Here is a 16098-nt window from a genome sequence, read left to right as displayed (position 1 = left end):
GGTCTGATATTAAGGTCTTTAATTTATTTTTATTTGACCTTTCTGCATTGTGTAAAAGAGAGATCTGAGTTCAGTTTTTGTCGTTGATCAGTTTTCCCAGCACCTCTAGTTAAAGAGGCATTTTATGCTCCACTTTGCATTTTTGCCCCCTTATCAAAGATTAATTGATTGTATACCTGGGGTCCATCTCAGAGTATTCAAGTCTATTCCATTGATCTAAGGGTCTGTCTTTATTCCAATACGATGCTGTTTTAATGACTACTGCTTTAGTACCATTTAAAGTTGGGGAGAGTGATTCCTCACATCTGTGTTCCCAAGGATTGCTTTAGCTATTCAAGGACATTTATTGTTGCAAATGAATTTCAAGACTGTTTGATCCACTTCTTTGAAAAATGTCGCGAGTATTCTTATAGCTGTTTCTTTCTGAAGAGAGGGATTAAGAAGTCTCTTTCATAGTTTATTTTATTTTATAATATTAGGTTTCTAAGTGCATTTGTTAATCTTGTATTAAGAAAAATAGTAATGGTACTTTTAAAGTAACTGAGTGTAGTTTTATATTATAAAGTTTATAGTTTGTTGTATATTATCACTTTTACCCATTGGGTATTTCTAAATATTAGATCAGCCAGAGATTACTTTTCCCATTTATCAGTTAATTTACTAGCATCTAATATTAAGCATCTACTGTGCTTTTCGGATTCTATTCCTGACCTTTACCTGGCTTACATTTACCCATTCCCTTACAAATAAATCTCAAATTCAAAACTATGTATCTGTGTATTGTGTCCGAAGTCACCTTTTTATCTTCTTTCTTCTCCCTAAAAATAAAATTGGCATTCATTTTTTCAGTAATTAAAAAATACAAAGATAAATTAGATTAAAAGAAATTACAATTTGATTTCAAAGTCCTGAGTTGACTACTATATTTCCTCATTTGATCTTTGAGTATTGTTTCTTGGGGCTACAGAAACTTGAATATACAAAATCATCCTATTCAACTCTTCTCTAATATATTCTCCCTTCTGCATATTGGACTTTTTGTTTTATTCTTTCACTTAAAATCCATCCACTGACATCCACATATGAAAACATACATTTTCTTTGACATGGCCCTTTCCTCCCACTATTGCTTCTCTTTTCCTCTATTCCTATCCTTTTATACAAGTTTTCCTTTGCCTAGAAATCTACTTCTCTCCAAGTAGATTCCTAGGTCTCCTACTTATGGCTAACCCAAGTAATTCTTCAGATTTTAGCTTTAGCATCATTCTTCAGTAATATTCTTCTCCCTCCTTGGATTAAAATATCCTATTTCGGGGGGGCCAACTGTGAAAAACTGTGAGTGTGACCTGTCTATGTCTGTCTACTGTCCTCTTGCGTGATGCGAGTGGGGCAAAAAGAGGCTCCAGAAACCTCGCTCGCCCAGACGCCATTTTCAGGGAGGGACTACAGAGCATGAAAACCGGCTAAGCTTTGCAAAAGCCGGCTCCCTGTGTGTGACACCAGGCGGGGAAAATCCGCGAAAGTACACCGGCCCAGTGGGGCCCAACTGTGAAAAGCTGTGAGTGTGACCTGTCTATGTCCGTCTACTGTCCTCTTGCGTGAAACTCTAGCGAGTGGGGCAAAAAGAGGTTCCAGAAACCTCGCTCGCCCAGACGCCATTTTCAGGGAGGGACTACAGAGCATGAAAACCGGCTAAGCTTTGCAAAAGCCGGCTGCCTGTGTGTGACACCAGGCGGGGAAAATCCGCGAAAGTACACCAGCCCAGTGGGGCCCAACTGTGAAAAACTGTGAGTGTGACCTGTCTATGTCTGTCTACTGTCCTCTTGCGTGAAACTCTTGCGAGTGGGGCAAAAAGAGGCTCCAGCGGAGCACGGCCGCGTAGCGAAGCGGAGCGGCCGTGCACTCTTTCTAAGGAAAGAACTCCATTGCAACAAGAAGGAAAAATCACACTAAGAACGGCGCTATATCACAGAAGCAAACATTTCTCTCCGGACTGTCTTCTCTGTTGCATGCTCGGGCCTAAGATTTGACCCAGTGTGAGGCTTCATCCACGGACTCCCCTCCCTTAGAGACAAGTCAGCCCATCCAGAAAGGGAGGAGCCAGAGGAATGTGCTGCCTGCATCATATAGACAATGAATACCACCACAACACGTAGAAAAACCCACAATACAAGTGTGACAATGGGGAAACAACGCAGGCCAGCATCAGACATAGAGAATGAAGATGACAATTCTGAGGACCAGATAATGACCAACCAACTAATCAACCTCTCAGATAAGGACTTTAGACTAGCAATATGGAAGATGCTCAACGGACTCCAAGAAACCATGGATCGAGTTGAACAGAACACTAATAAGAACCAAGAAAATATGAAGACAGAAATCACAAAACTCCAAACTGAAAAAACATGTCAACTAACAGGACTGAAAAAGTCAGTAAACGAAGTGAATGACAAAATGGATAAGCTCTGGGACAGGGTATCAGAAGCTGAGAATAGACTTGGTTCTGTGGAAGATGAGATACATAACAATTCCATACAGCAGGAGAGATTGGACAAAAAACTTAAAGCAAATGAGCAGACAATGGAAAAATTAGTCAAAGAATGGGAACAGATGAAAATAGAAGTCTATGATAAGATCAACAGAAACAACTTAAGAATCATTGGAGTCCCAGAGACCCAGGAAGAAAATTTCCAGGAAGAATCAACGGTCAAGAACATCATTAAAGAGAAACTTCCAGAGCTAAAGAATATATGTGATCAAATCCTGCATGCCCGAAGAGTACCAACCAAAAGAGACCCCAGAAAAACCACCCCAAGACACATCCTAGTCACAATGACAAATCCCACAGATAGAGACAGAATTCTGAAAACAGCAAGATCAAAAGGGGAAATCACGTTCAAGCAAGCTTCCCTGAGATTTACAGCAGACCTGTCACCAGAAACACTCAATGCCAGAAAGCAGTGGTGGGATATTGTGACAAGACTGAATGAAATGAATGCTTCACCCAGAATACTATACCCAGCAAAACTCACTTTCCGGTTTGACGGAAGAATACATGGCTTCACAGACAAAAAACAGCTCAGAAACTTCACAGACAAAAAACCAGTCTTAAGAGAAAAACTGAAAGACCTAATCTAAGACAAGACTGACCAAAAGACACACCAAATTTCGATATAAAGATGGCATTAAATCCCAGGACAATTCTTTCTCTCAACGTCAATGGACTAAATGCACCAGTTAAGAGACACAGAGTGGCTAAATGCATCAAAAAACTCAATCCAACCTTCTGCTGCCTACAAGAAACGCACCTGAATAGTCAGAACAAACATAGACTCAAAATAAAAGGCTGGAGAAAAATTATCCAAGCAAACAACACCCATAAAAAAGCTGGAGTGGCCATACTAATATCAGATAATGCAAACTTTATACTCAGGAAGGTTGTAAGGGACAAAGACATACATTTTATATAATCAAGGGGTACGTAGAGCAGGAAGAATTCACTCTCCTAAACATATATGCACCGAATGAGGGGCCAGCAAAATATATAATTCAACTGTTGACAAATCTGAAAAATAATATCAACAACAACACAATAATTGTGGGGGACCTTAACACGGCTTTGTCAACACTGGATAGGTCAACCAGACTGAAACCCAACAAGAATATACTAGACCTGAGGAGAGAAATGGAAGAAAGAGGCCTAGTGGATATATATAGGACACTCCATCCCCAGAAACCTGGATACACATTCTTCTCCAATGTACATGGGACATTCTCCAGGATAGACTACATGCTGGCACATAAAACATACCTCCATAAGATCAAGAGGATAGAAATTTTGCAGACTACCTTCGCTGACCACAAGGCTCTGAAATTATTTGTGAACTCCAAAGGGACACAGAAGAAACACTTTAACACCTGGAAGTTAAACAGCCTCATGCTCAATAACCAGTGGGTCCGAGATGAAATCAAGGAGGAAATAAAAAGGTTCCTGGAAACAAATGACAATAAAGACACAAACTCTCAGAACTTATGGGACACAGCAAAAGCAGTACTGAGAGGAAAATTTATAGCTTTGCAAGCACACATCAGGAAGGAAGAAGGAGCTTACCTGAGTAGCTTAATGACACAGCTAATAGAACTAGAAAATGCTCAACAAAAGGACCCAAGAATAGGAAGACAGAAGGAAATAACAAAGCTGAGAGCAGAAATCAACGAAGTGGAAACTCAAAAAACAATCCAAAAGATCAACGAAAGCAGAAGTTGGTTCTTTGAAAAAATAAACAAGATTGATAGACCACTGGCAAACCGAACAAAGAAAGAGAGAGAGAGAGAGAAACTTGATAACTCGTATCAGGAATGAAAAAGGAGAGATCACTACTGATATGACAGAGATTCAAAGGGTAATCAGAAACTACTTTGAAAAACTCTACGCCACTAAAAATGAGAACCTGGAAGAAATGGATCAATTCTTGGACTCTTATAATCTTCCACGGTTGAAGGAAGAGGATGTAGCATATCTAAACACCCCCATCACCATTGATGAAATTAAAACAGTAATCAAATGTCTGCCGAAAAACAAAAGCCCAGGTCCAGATGGATTCACTAATGAATTCTATCAAACTTTCCAAGAGGAACTACTGCCAATCTTGGCAAGACTCTTCTATGAAATTGAACAAACAGAAACACTTCCAAATAGCTTTTATGAAGCCAACATCACCTTGATACCTAAACCAGACAGAGACGCTACCAAAAAAGAAAATTACAGACCAATATCACTGATGAATGCAGATGCAAAGATCCTCAACAAAATCCTGGCAAATAGGATTCAATGCCTCGTTAAGAAGATCATCCACTACGATCAAGTAGGTTTCATCCCAGGAATGCAAGGCTGGTTTAACATCCGTAAATCTATCAACATAATACACAACATCAATAACAAGAAAAATAAAAACCACATGATCATATCAATAGATGCAGAGAAAGCATTTGATAAGGTCCAACACCCATTCTTGATCAAAACTCTCAGCAAGATGGGAATGGAGGGAACCTTTCTCAATATAGTGAAGGCCATCTACCACAAGCCAGTGGCAAATATTATCCTCAATGGAGAAAAACTGAAAGCCTTCCTTCTAAATTCTGGCACAAGACAAGGCTGTCCTCTCTCACCACTCCTATTCAACATAGCACTGGAAGTACTTGCTATAGCGATTAGGCAAGAAAAGGATATCAAGGGAATCCAGGTAGGAAAGGAAGAAGTCAAGCTCTCACTGTTTGCAGATGACATGATACTCTACTTAGAAAACCCTAAAGACTCTATCAAAAAGCTTCTAGAAACAATAGACTCATATAGCAAGGTGGCAGGCTACAAAATTAACACACAAAAATCAATGGCCTTTCTATACACCAATAGTAATAAGGATGAAATGGACATTAAGAAAACAACCCCATTCACAATAGTGCCACACAAACTCAAATATCTTGGAATCAACTTGACTAAATATGTGAAGGACCTATACAAGGAAAACTATAAAACTCTGCTCCAAGAAATAAGAGAGGACACACGGAAATGGAAACGCATACCCTGCTCATGGATTGGCAGGATTAACATCATCAAAATGTCAATACTCCCCAAGGCATTATACAGATTTAATGCCATCCCTCTAAAGATACCCATGACATTCTTCAAAGAAGTGGATCAGACACTTTTGAAATTCATTTGGAACAATAAACACCCTCGAATAGCTAAAGCAATCATTGGGAAAAAGAATATGGGAGGAATTACTTTCCCCAACTTTAAACTGTACTACAAAGCAACAGTTATCAAAACAGCATGGTATTGGAATAAGGATAGGTCCTCAGATCAGTGGAATAGGCTTGAATACTCAGAAAATGTTCCCCAGACATACAACCACCTAATTTTTGATAAAGGAGCAGGAAATCCTAAATGGAGCAGGGAAAGCCTCTTCAACAAGTGGTGTTGGCACAATTGGATAGCCACTTGCAAAAAATTGAACTTAGACCCCCAGCTAACATCATGTACGAAGGTAAAATCCAAATGGATTAAAGACCTCGATATCAGCCCCAAAACCATAAGATATATAGAACAGCACATAGGCAAAACACTCCAGGACATTACAGGCATCCTCAAAGAGGAAACTGCACTCTCCAAGCAAATGAAAGCAGAGATTAACAGATGGGAATATATTAAGCTGAGAAGCTTCTGCACCTCAAAGGAAATAGTGCCCAGGATACAAGAGCCACCCACTGAGTGGGAGAAACTATTCACCCAATGCCCATCAGATAAGGGGCTAATCTCCAAAATATACAAGGCAATGAGAGAACTTTACAAGAAAAAAATATCTAACCCCATCAAAAAATGGGGAGAAGAAATGAACAGACACTTTGACAAAGAAGAAATACACATGGCCAAAAGACACATGAAAAAATGTTCCACATCACTAATTATCAGGGAGATGCAAATCAAAACAACGATGAGATACCACCTCATACCCCAGAGAATGGCACACATCACAAAGAATGAGAATAAACAGTGTTGGCGGGGATGTGGAGAGAAAGAAACTCTTATCCACTGCTGGTGGGAATGCCATCTAGTTCAACCTTTATGGAAAGCGATATGGAGATTCCTCCAAAAACTGGAAATCGAGCTCCCATACAATCCAGCTATACCACTCCTAGGAATATACCCTAGGAACACAAAAATACAATACAAAAATCCCTTCCTTACACCTATATTCATTGCAGCACTATTTACCATAGCAAGACTCTGGAAACAACCAAGATGCCCTTCAACAGACAAATGGCTAAAGAAACTGTGGTACATATACACAATGGAATATTATGCATCTGTCAGGAGAGATGAAGTCATGAATTTTTCCTATACATGGATGTACACGGAATCTATTATGCTGAGTGAAATAAGTCAGAGAGAGAGAGAAAAACGCAGAATGGTCTCACTCATCTATGGGTTTTAAGAAAATTGAAAGACACCCTTGTAATAATAATTTTCAGACACAAAAGAGAAAAGAGCTGGAAGTTCCAGCTCACCTCAGGAAGCTCACCACAAAGAGTGATGAGTTTAGTTAGGGAAATAACTACATTTTGAACTGTCCTAATAATGAGAATGTATGAGGAAAATGGAGAGCCTGTCTAGAGTACAGGCGGGGGTCGGGTGGGGCAAAGGGAGACTTGGGACATTGGTGATGGGAAGTTGCACTGGTGATGGGTGGTGTTCTTTACATGACTGAAACCCAAACACAATCATGTATGTAATTAAGGTGTTTAAATAAATTAAAAAAAAAAGAAAAAAATCAGAAACAAAATATATCTGGAATTTACATACTGATATGCCAAAAAGAACCTGACTGAAATATTAATCCCATAATAATATATGGGCACAAATGTATTTCCTAATAACCTCATTGGAGATAAATTAATTTTCACAAATGTGCTTGTACACTGTACATTTTAATTATTTTTTAATTTTCTTTTTCTTCTTCCTTTTTTCTTTTTTCTATTCTTTTTTATTTAACAATTGTGCTCTTACTTATCTGGAAACAATCGTTTTATGGTCAATGATATGATGCATTTTCTTTAAATAAAGTTAAAAAAATAAAAAATAAAATAAAATATCCTATTTCTCTGTTCTACGGCAGTCTCTTTGTCTCCATGGAATTAATCCCACTTTATTACAGATGCTTGTTTAATTATTTCTTTCATTGACTCTAAGCAGTATGAAAAGAAAGATAATACCAATATTTGCCTTTCTATTTCTGAATATAATGTATTGTCTTACCCTAAATCGGATGCTCAATAAATATTAGTTACATAAATGAATGAGATGAATAATTATTATCTCTTTCTCCAAGAAAATTATACTTTGATTAAGAAAACCAGCTATGCCATAAAATCATTTTTTAAAAAACTTTATTGATTGATTGGTTTGTTGGTTTTTGGGCCACACCCAATGGCACTCAGGGGTTACTCCTGGTTCTGCACTCAGAAATCACCCCTGGCAGGCTGAGGGCTCATATAGGATGCCAGGAATCGAATTGAATCCCTCCTGGGTCACCTGCATGCAAGGCAAATGCCTGACAGCTGTGCTATCTCTCTGAACTCATGTCTCCTGTGAACTCATTGGATTTTTTTGTTTGTTTGTTTTGGGTCCATACCGAGTGATGCTCAGGGGTTACTCATAGCTATGTGCTTAGAAATCACTCCTGGCTGGGGGACCATATGGGATGCCGGGGATCGAACCCAGGTCCATCAAGGGTCAGGCATGTGCAAGGCAAATGCCCTATCGCTGTGCTATCACTCCAGCCCCTCGTTTGGATTTTTATTACACAAATGCCTTCAATGACTTGTTAGTTAAAGTTAGTTTATTATTTTAATGTCAGCTCCTTTCTAGTGGTCTGAATTTGGAAACACTTTGATTTTACCTTTTATAATGCTATGTGGAAATTAGACATTATTTTAGCATAAAGTAATTCAAACAAATTACATGATTTTCATAACTTATCTTTTTCTTTCAGTTGTTATAGCTGTTGATGGAGTATTAAAGGTAAGACTAATATTTTAGTTAACACATTATTAATTTTATATTTAGTATTGTGTGACTGATAACTCTCTTACTAATCAATAAACAAAAAATGGATCCTTGCCTCTCTTTTCTCAGATCTGTGATTTTGGTGCCTCTCGGTTCCATAACCACACCACACACATGTCCTTGGTTGGAACGTTCCCATGGATGGCTCCAGAGGTTATCCAAAGTCTCCCTGTATCTGAAACGTGTGACACCTATTCCTATGGGGTGGTAAGTTCACTTAAAAAATTTTGTTGCTGAATAAAATAGGAAAAGCAAACCTACAAGAAGAGGAACACAATTTAACTTACCCGTAGGTACAGGTTAGGATTAAGCAAATGAAATCTTTTGAGGACACTTATTTAGGAACAACAGTTAGGTCACAGCCAGCTATGTTTAGGGCTTACTTCCTGGCCCTGTCTTCATGGATCACTCCTGGCTCAGGAGACCATATGTTGTGAGAGATCAAACCAGCATTGTCCATGCACAAGGCATGCACCTTACCCTCTCGACTATCATGTGAGCCTCCAAAGCACATGCTTAGTCCACTGAGTTAATGGATCCTTTTTTGTGGAATAGTGGCAACCTAGAGAACATTTTCTAATCGCTGAAATGTTTATTTACTTGCATCAGCACTTTTATGCTTCTGAGTTATTTTACAGTGTTGGGAAGAAACCCAGTGCCCTTTTCCAGAAACAAATTAGAGTGCACATAAATAACATCAGGTCTGATGGTCCCTTATAAAGAGTATGTGTGGACAACAAAATGGAGAATCTGACATTATGTGGAAATGGGCCATTTAAAACAAGTCTTCAGCATGATGGATTACTCAAATTTTATACAACATCAAGAGAGCCACCAGATTATTAAGAAGATTTTTTTTTTAGTATCAGCCATCAAATGGATAGGCGAATTTCTGAGGAGAATGGAAGAAAATATGCATAGCATGATCTAGCCCCTATATTCTGTAAGACTTCTCTGGCATGTGGAGCCCCCTGAAAAATGGATCTAAGATATTTCACAAGAATAACCACTATAATTACAAGAACAGAGTTAAGCCTGTGGGTGAGGCAGAGTAGGGTTGGTAGCAGAAGGCCACACTTTTGTCACCTTTGTTTTGAATAATTAAGCAAATGTTTAACTAAGTACCTATCAAGTAATTTAAATACTGCAGCAACTTTTGCTGCCTTGGCAGCAAACATTCTCTTCATGTGTAAGTTTGTATTGACAGACAAGATATTGCTCTGTAAAATCCAGTCGCCTCAGTCACATAATATTAAGGTTCAATAATACAGTATTTTTTAGTGATTTTTACATTAGGGTTTATATTACATTTTATTTTCTACATTAGAATCTACTTTTTAAAATAATACCATGTTTTATTTGGGAATTCTGTGGAAGGGTAGGGGAGGAGAGGGAGAGAGAGAGGAAATAGAGAGAAATGCACTCAAGAGAGCTTCTTCAAAGACAGAGAGCCCTAGCCTCCTACATCTCAGCATGAAAGTATGAAATTACACATCTCAAGAGGAGAAATGCAGGCACCATACGCATGAGAGGACAACATACATATGCACAGCACCAACACATGGGCCCAGGGTACACGTGTGTGCTTAGAGTTTACTTTTGACAGGGAGAAGAAAAATTCTTTTTCACTAGCTCTGCTTTTCTTGAGTGTGAGTTAGGACTGAAAAGTCAGGGTTTTACTTATTCCAGACTCCTTCTCATTATTTTCTAGATGACTAAAACTTTTAGGAGAAGTATAAAACTTGCTTTCTAGAACACTTTTTTTTAATAAACTTTCACCAAAAAATATTATTTAATGAAGATAATATTACATGTTCAAATAGATAGGTCCTAAAAGGGAAGAGAAGATAGTTATTGAAATAAAATTAATTAATTAAAATTTAAAAAAAATGGAAGCCGAGTTAACTTCATTTACTTGCATCACTACTTTTATGCTTCTGAGTTATTTTACTATGTTCGGAAGAAACCCAATGCCCTTTTCCAGAGACAAATTTGTCTGTAAATTTTGACATTGAGACCTATCAAAAGAGAAGCTGTTTGGTGATTTAAACTTTTTGATACTACTTCGAAGATAGGCTTTGATATTGTTTGTTTTACTCTTTTGGATCTGGTAACCATTCCTCATGGTGTTCAGGACTTACTCTTGGCTCTGTGCTCAGGGATCATTCCTGGTGATGCTTGAGTGATTTAAAAGTGTTTCCAAAGATCAAAGTCAGACAAGACACACAAATTATAAGGACAGCCATGTCACCAGTATTCTTTCCAAAAGAAGAAACATCTTTCAATTCAACAGTTTGCATCTATATTATTTATAAAAGTTAACATACAGTCTTAACTATAGAAGCAGAACTTCTATGGCAAAGGATAGATAGCATCTAGGTGGATGGGACACAGAGAGTCCTCTGGCAAGAGGGTCTATCTCCACTATCATATACACAACAAGTTATAAACTAAAAAAGATTTCTAAGGTCCCTAACACTGATCTGAATAGCTCCCAATTCATCAGAGTTGAATCCTTTACCCCATTCTTATAGCATTGAAATGGACTTTAGTGAACATTTGTACTTTCCTGACAGCAATATTAGAGGACCCCATGTTGGAGCCTATCCTTCATTCAAAGGCCTTAAAGGCAAAACCCTCATAAGAGTTCCACCCACTCTTCAGCAATAACTCAATCAGCTGTGAACCGAATAACAACCATAAAGAATTTTCACTCCTGGCTGACAGACAGTCTCTACTAGTCTCCACCTGCCTGCTAGTGAGCAAGCCACATTCTATACAGCCAGCAAGCCCCACCTGCCAAGGACCTCCCAGATCTTAATTAGTTAGTGAAATTAGCTTGTGAAAAACATACCCACCCAACTCCTCCAGCACTGTTTACTGCTTTCCTGCTCATCCAATTGCCAGACAAGACAGACTATCCCCTCTCAGGCCCTGAGTGCACATTCAGGACTTGAGACCCTGACCTCTTCCCAGGTTCACACATTTCCCAGTGCCCAGATCCTATGCAATATACCTCTGCAGCTACTGTCAAGCACTTATGATCTTGGAATTTCCATCCTTCACCCAGACATACTTAACCTTGACACCACAGCTTATGGTACTCTCACACTCTCCACTATGGCCCTAGAGAACATCAGACATAATCAGAAAGAGGAGCTCACTTCTACTGATAGATCAAGACAAACCCCTGAAAATATACCAGAACTATATAAAGGACCTGAAAAATACTTCACAGCAATTGTCATCATTATGTTTATTGAAATGAGGCTCTAAATGGAAGAGAATTTTAAGGCCAGTGAAAAATCCAAATAGATACCATGAAACCAAAGAATTCAGCAACAGAAGTAAAACAAAGTATAAAGGAGCTCAGCAGCAGAATAGAAGAGATCAAAGACTGAATCTATAATCCAAAAGACAGGGTAATGGAAGTCATCTAAAAATATCAACTAAATAAATAATAAAATTTTAAGATATGAAGGTAATATAAGAGATCTATTGAGCATTAAGAGAAACATAATTTTCATAACGGAGGTTCCAGAAGGAGAAAGAGAAAGGGTAAAAGCTCTTATTTGAAGAAATAATGACCAAGAATGTTCAAAAATTTAGGAAGAAAACATATATCAGATTCAGGAAGTTTGGAGTTCCAAACACAATGATTTCAAATAGACAGTGAGAGATATTATAAGTAGAATGACAAAACAAAACAAAGGTTAAAGTGAGAATCCTGAAGGCAGAAAGAGAAAAAAAAAAAAAAGAGTCATACATACCAAACCTCCATAAGACTATCAGCAGATTTCCCAACAAAAACTTTAAAGGCCAGAAGGGATTAACACACAATATTCAAAGTGCTAAATCATGAATGCCCATGCATGCCCAGCAAGCATATCACTTTTATTTAAAGGTGTCATCTTTTTTTTTTCTTATTGAGCCACACCTAGTGATACTCAGGGCTTACTCCTGGCTATGCACTCAGAAATTGCTCCTGGCTGGAGGACCATATGGGACGCCAGGGATCAAACCAAGGTCCTGGATTGGTCACATGCAAGGCAAATACCCTACCTCTGTCCTATGGCTCCAGCCCTAAAGGAGTGATTTTTTTTCATAAAACAATTAATGGAATTTAATTCTTCCATTCAGCCTTTCAATAAATATTAATGTTATTTCTGTAAAAGGAAACAAAACTCAAATTTAAAGCATTGTGATATCTAAAGATCATAACATGAGAGAGAGAGATAAAGAGAGAGAAGAGGAAGACTTCAGAACGAACTCAATATTACTTGTAAGCAGTTTAAAGTAAGCTTTGGGCTTAGAACTATAACTGTAAGCTTTATTATAAAGTCAGAACAAAAATAAGGAAGCAAGAATAAGAAGTTGGAGCCTCATCTCTAAACAAAAGACAAGTAATATATAATGGAGGGGAATAAGAGAATAACAAAAGATAGAAACAAACTGCATTAATAAAGAATCCACATAGGAAAATGTCAGTACATTCATTTATAGCAATAAATTGTAAAATATCAATGAAGAAAATAACTCAGATGGTTGAGAGGGCATGCCTGGCATGTGCTGGACTCCAGGTTTGATCCCTGGCACTGCATGACATCCTAAATACAAATGAGTATAGCTCTAGTGACCCAGCATCCATGAGGAGATCCCCAAATCGCAGTGAACTGAATTCATCTATTGAAGGCACAGAGTGGTAGAATGGATCAAGAAACAAAATCCAGCTTTGCTTGAAGTGTAAGCAGGAGATTCACTAACACTAAGAGATCTTTAAAACAATGATTAAGATGGGCCAAGGGCCTAAACAATAATACAGCATGTAAGCCACTTAGCTTGCACAGAGTTAACCTAGTGTCAATCCCTGTCACCCTATGTGGTCCAACAAGTCCTGCCAGGAGTTTACCCGGGATACATATCCAGAAGTAATCCCTGAACACAGTCAAATGTAACTGAAAATCAAACAAACAAAATAGGGCTCAAAGTAAAAGATCAAAAAACTATCTTACCAGCAAATGGTACATAAAAGTAATAGAGATAACATAGATACTTGATAAAAATAGATTTAAAGTGTAATAAGATAAGAGAAAGGGGTTATGGGGGAAGAGTTCATCAAAAGGACTTAACATTCATATATATGGACCAATGGGATGGTGAAAAGATATTTATATATCACCAAAGGAGCATCAAATTATATGAAATGATTATTAATTGTCCTGATGAAAGACACCTAGAGCAACCCAGAAATGGTAGGAAACTTTCACATCCCACTCTCACCAATGGAAGATAAACATATAGAAAATCAGTAGGAAACAACCTTAAGTACAGAGTTAAATTAAATGAGTGTAGTATAATTTTCATCTCCCTCCAGTCTGCAAAAGCTGGATATAAATCAAGTGTATATTAAACACTCTTCTGAAGAGACTGCATGTTGGAATTAAAATCAGGTGTCAATAAGTTTATGAAGATTGAAGTTACAGCAAGTATCTTTTCTGATACCCATTGTGTAATATGTTTCTGATCTTTTCTGTTAACCATTGTGTAAAATTTAAAATTAGTCACAGGAGAAAACTGAAAAATATCTGAAGATTAAACAATATGATTCTAGCACATAAATCAAAGGGCAAATTTTAATTCCAAATTGAAAAAGAAGAAATAAAATCATAATTATTTGTAGATATTATAATAAAGTTTTGAAGACTCCACTAAAAACTATAGAAACAAAATAGCATAATAAATTGACAAACTAGAATTTAAATGTCAAAATATCAAAGTTGTATTCTATGCAAGAATTCAACTAGAAGAGAATTCAATCAAGAGTACAATTCCATTTTATAATAATAAAAAATATTAAATACTTTATAATAAACTAAAGAGGTGATGAAAGCCTTATACGTCAAAAACTATAAGAAACTATTTAGGGGCCAAAGAGATAGCACAGCAGTAGGGCGTTTGCCTTGCAAGCAGTTGACCTAAGACCAAAAGTAGTTCGAATCTCGGCATCCCATATGGTCCCCCCATGCCTGCCAGGAGCGACTTCTGAGCCGAGAGCCAGGAGTAACCCCTGAGCGCTGCCAGGTGTGGTCCAAAAACCAAAAAAAAAAGAAACTGTTTAAAGAAATAGAAGATACATAGAAATGAAGATAATCCATTTTCTGTGTTGGAAGAATTAACATTATTAAAATGACTAACCTATCCAAAGCATTATACAGATTTATTATAATTTCTATCAAATTTCAATGCTTGGCCAAAAAAGTTATACAGATATTAAGACACATGCCTTGCCTTCAACTGACCCCAGTTCTATCCCTTTAGACAAGCCTATAGCCCATTGGCTCAATGAGCACAACTTAGGAAGCCCAAAAATTAAACTAAAATAACATACACCATGATAAATGAATATACATTAAATATTTTTTCGGTAACATTTATCAAGAAATAAAACAAATATTGGTAAAAATGTTTATGGGAACATACACACTCATGCACACATGCATGCATGCGTGGACAAAAAACAATTTCAAATAGCCTCTTCATCCTGAAGGGGAAAGAAGAATGAAGTCATCCTGCTCTCAACTTCAAACTAAATTGCAACTGAAACAGTATTAGAAATACAATTAGTAATAGTGACTGAACAGTATTCTATTGGAACAGCACTCAGGGGTTACTCCTGGTTTTGCACTTAGAAATAGCTCCTGGCAGGCTGGAGGGACCACATGGGATACTGGAATCAAACCAGGTCCGTTCCAGTTCGGGTCAGCTGCATGTAAGGCAAACACCCTACCACTGTGCTATCTGTCTGGTCCTGAAGTAGATATTTAGAGCAATGGCATAAATTATGTATATTATATAACATATTCCATATATTATATATAATATGTTACATAAAAATATATTATGTATACATAATGACTTTTTACCTACATGAACAGTTAATTTTCAATCAAGTAGTTTAGAGCATGAAGTGAAGTGAGAAACATCTATTTAATTTAGTGGACCTGGGAAACTGGGAGACCACATGGAAAAGAAGAAAATGAAAGTTAAGTCAAAATAGATAAAAGATTTGGATCTTGGGCCTGAACCCCTAACATATATAGAAGGAAACAGAAGCAAAACATTCTGTGATATTGATTTCAATATGATATTTTCAGGATTCTACTTCAACAGCAGAGAAAACAAAAGCCAACAAATTATAAAGCCAATAAATACACCAAAAAGGTACATAGCAAAAAATATATATCATTAAAGTAAAAGGGGATGCAATAATCACACCATATGTCTACCAATTACTAATATGCAAGATACATAACTCAAAGAAAAAACACAACAAAAACAAGCAATCCCATTTAAAAATGGGGAGAACTGTTGAATGGACAGTACACCAAAAAGGGCATATAGATACCAATAGCATATGGAAATAACATTTATCGTCACTTATGAGCAGGGAAAATAGAGCTTAAAATTTC

The 16098-nt window shown here is 37.3% G+C and overlaps 1 protein-coding gene across 1 annotated transcript in view; it reads left to right on the top strand.

Moving 5' to 3' along the window:
* MAP3K20 (mitogen-activated protein kinase kinase kinase 20) overlaps nucleotides 1–16098 on the top strand; it is a 199224-nt gene that overhangs the window by 95316 nt on the left and 87810 nt on the right. The window contains exons 6-7 of the mRNA XM_049773534.1: nucleotides 8556–8584; nucleotides 8699–8836. Coding sequence (XP_049629491.1) covers nucleotides 8556–8584; nucleotides 8699–8836 — 167 coding nt within the window. The remainder of the gene's footprint in view (nucleotides 1–8555; nucleotides 8585–8698; nucleotides 8837–16098) is intronic.

The sequence above is a fragment of the Suncus etruscus genome, chromosome 5 (genome assembly GCF_024139225.1).
Source record: "Suncus etruscus isolate mSunEtr1 chromosome 5, mSunEtr1.pri.cur, whole genome shotgun sequence".
NCBI classification, from domain to species: Eukaryota; Metazoa; Chordata; class Mammalia; order Eulipotyphla; family Soricidae; genus Suncus; species Suncus etruscus.
This window is presented reverse-complemented; position numbering and strand designations above follow the sequence as displayed.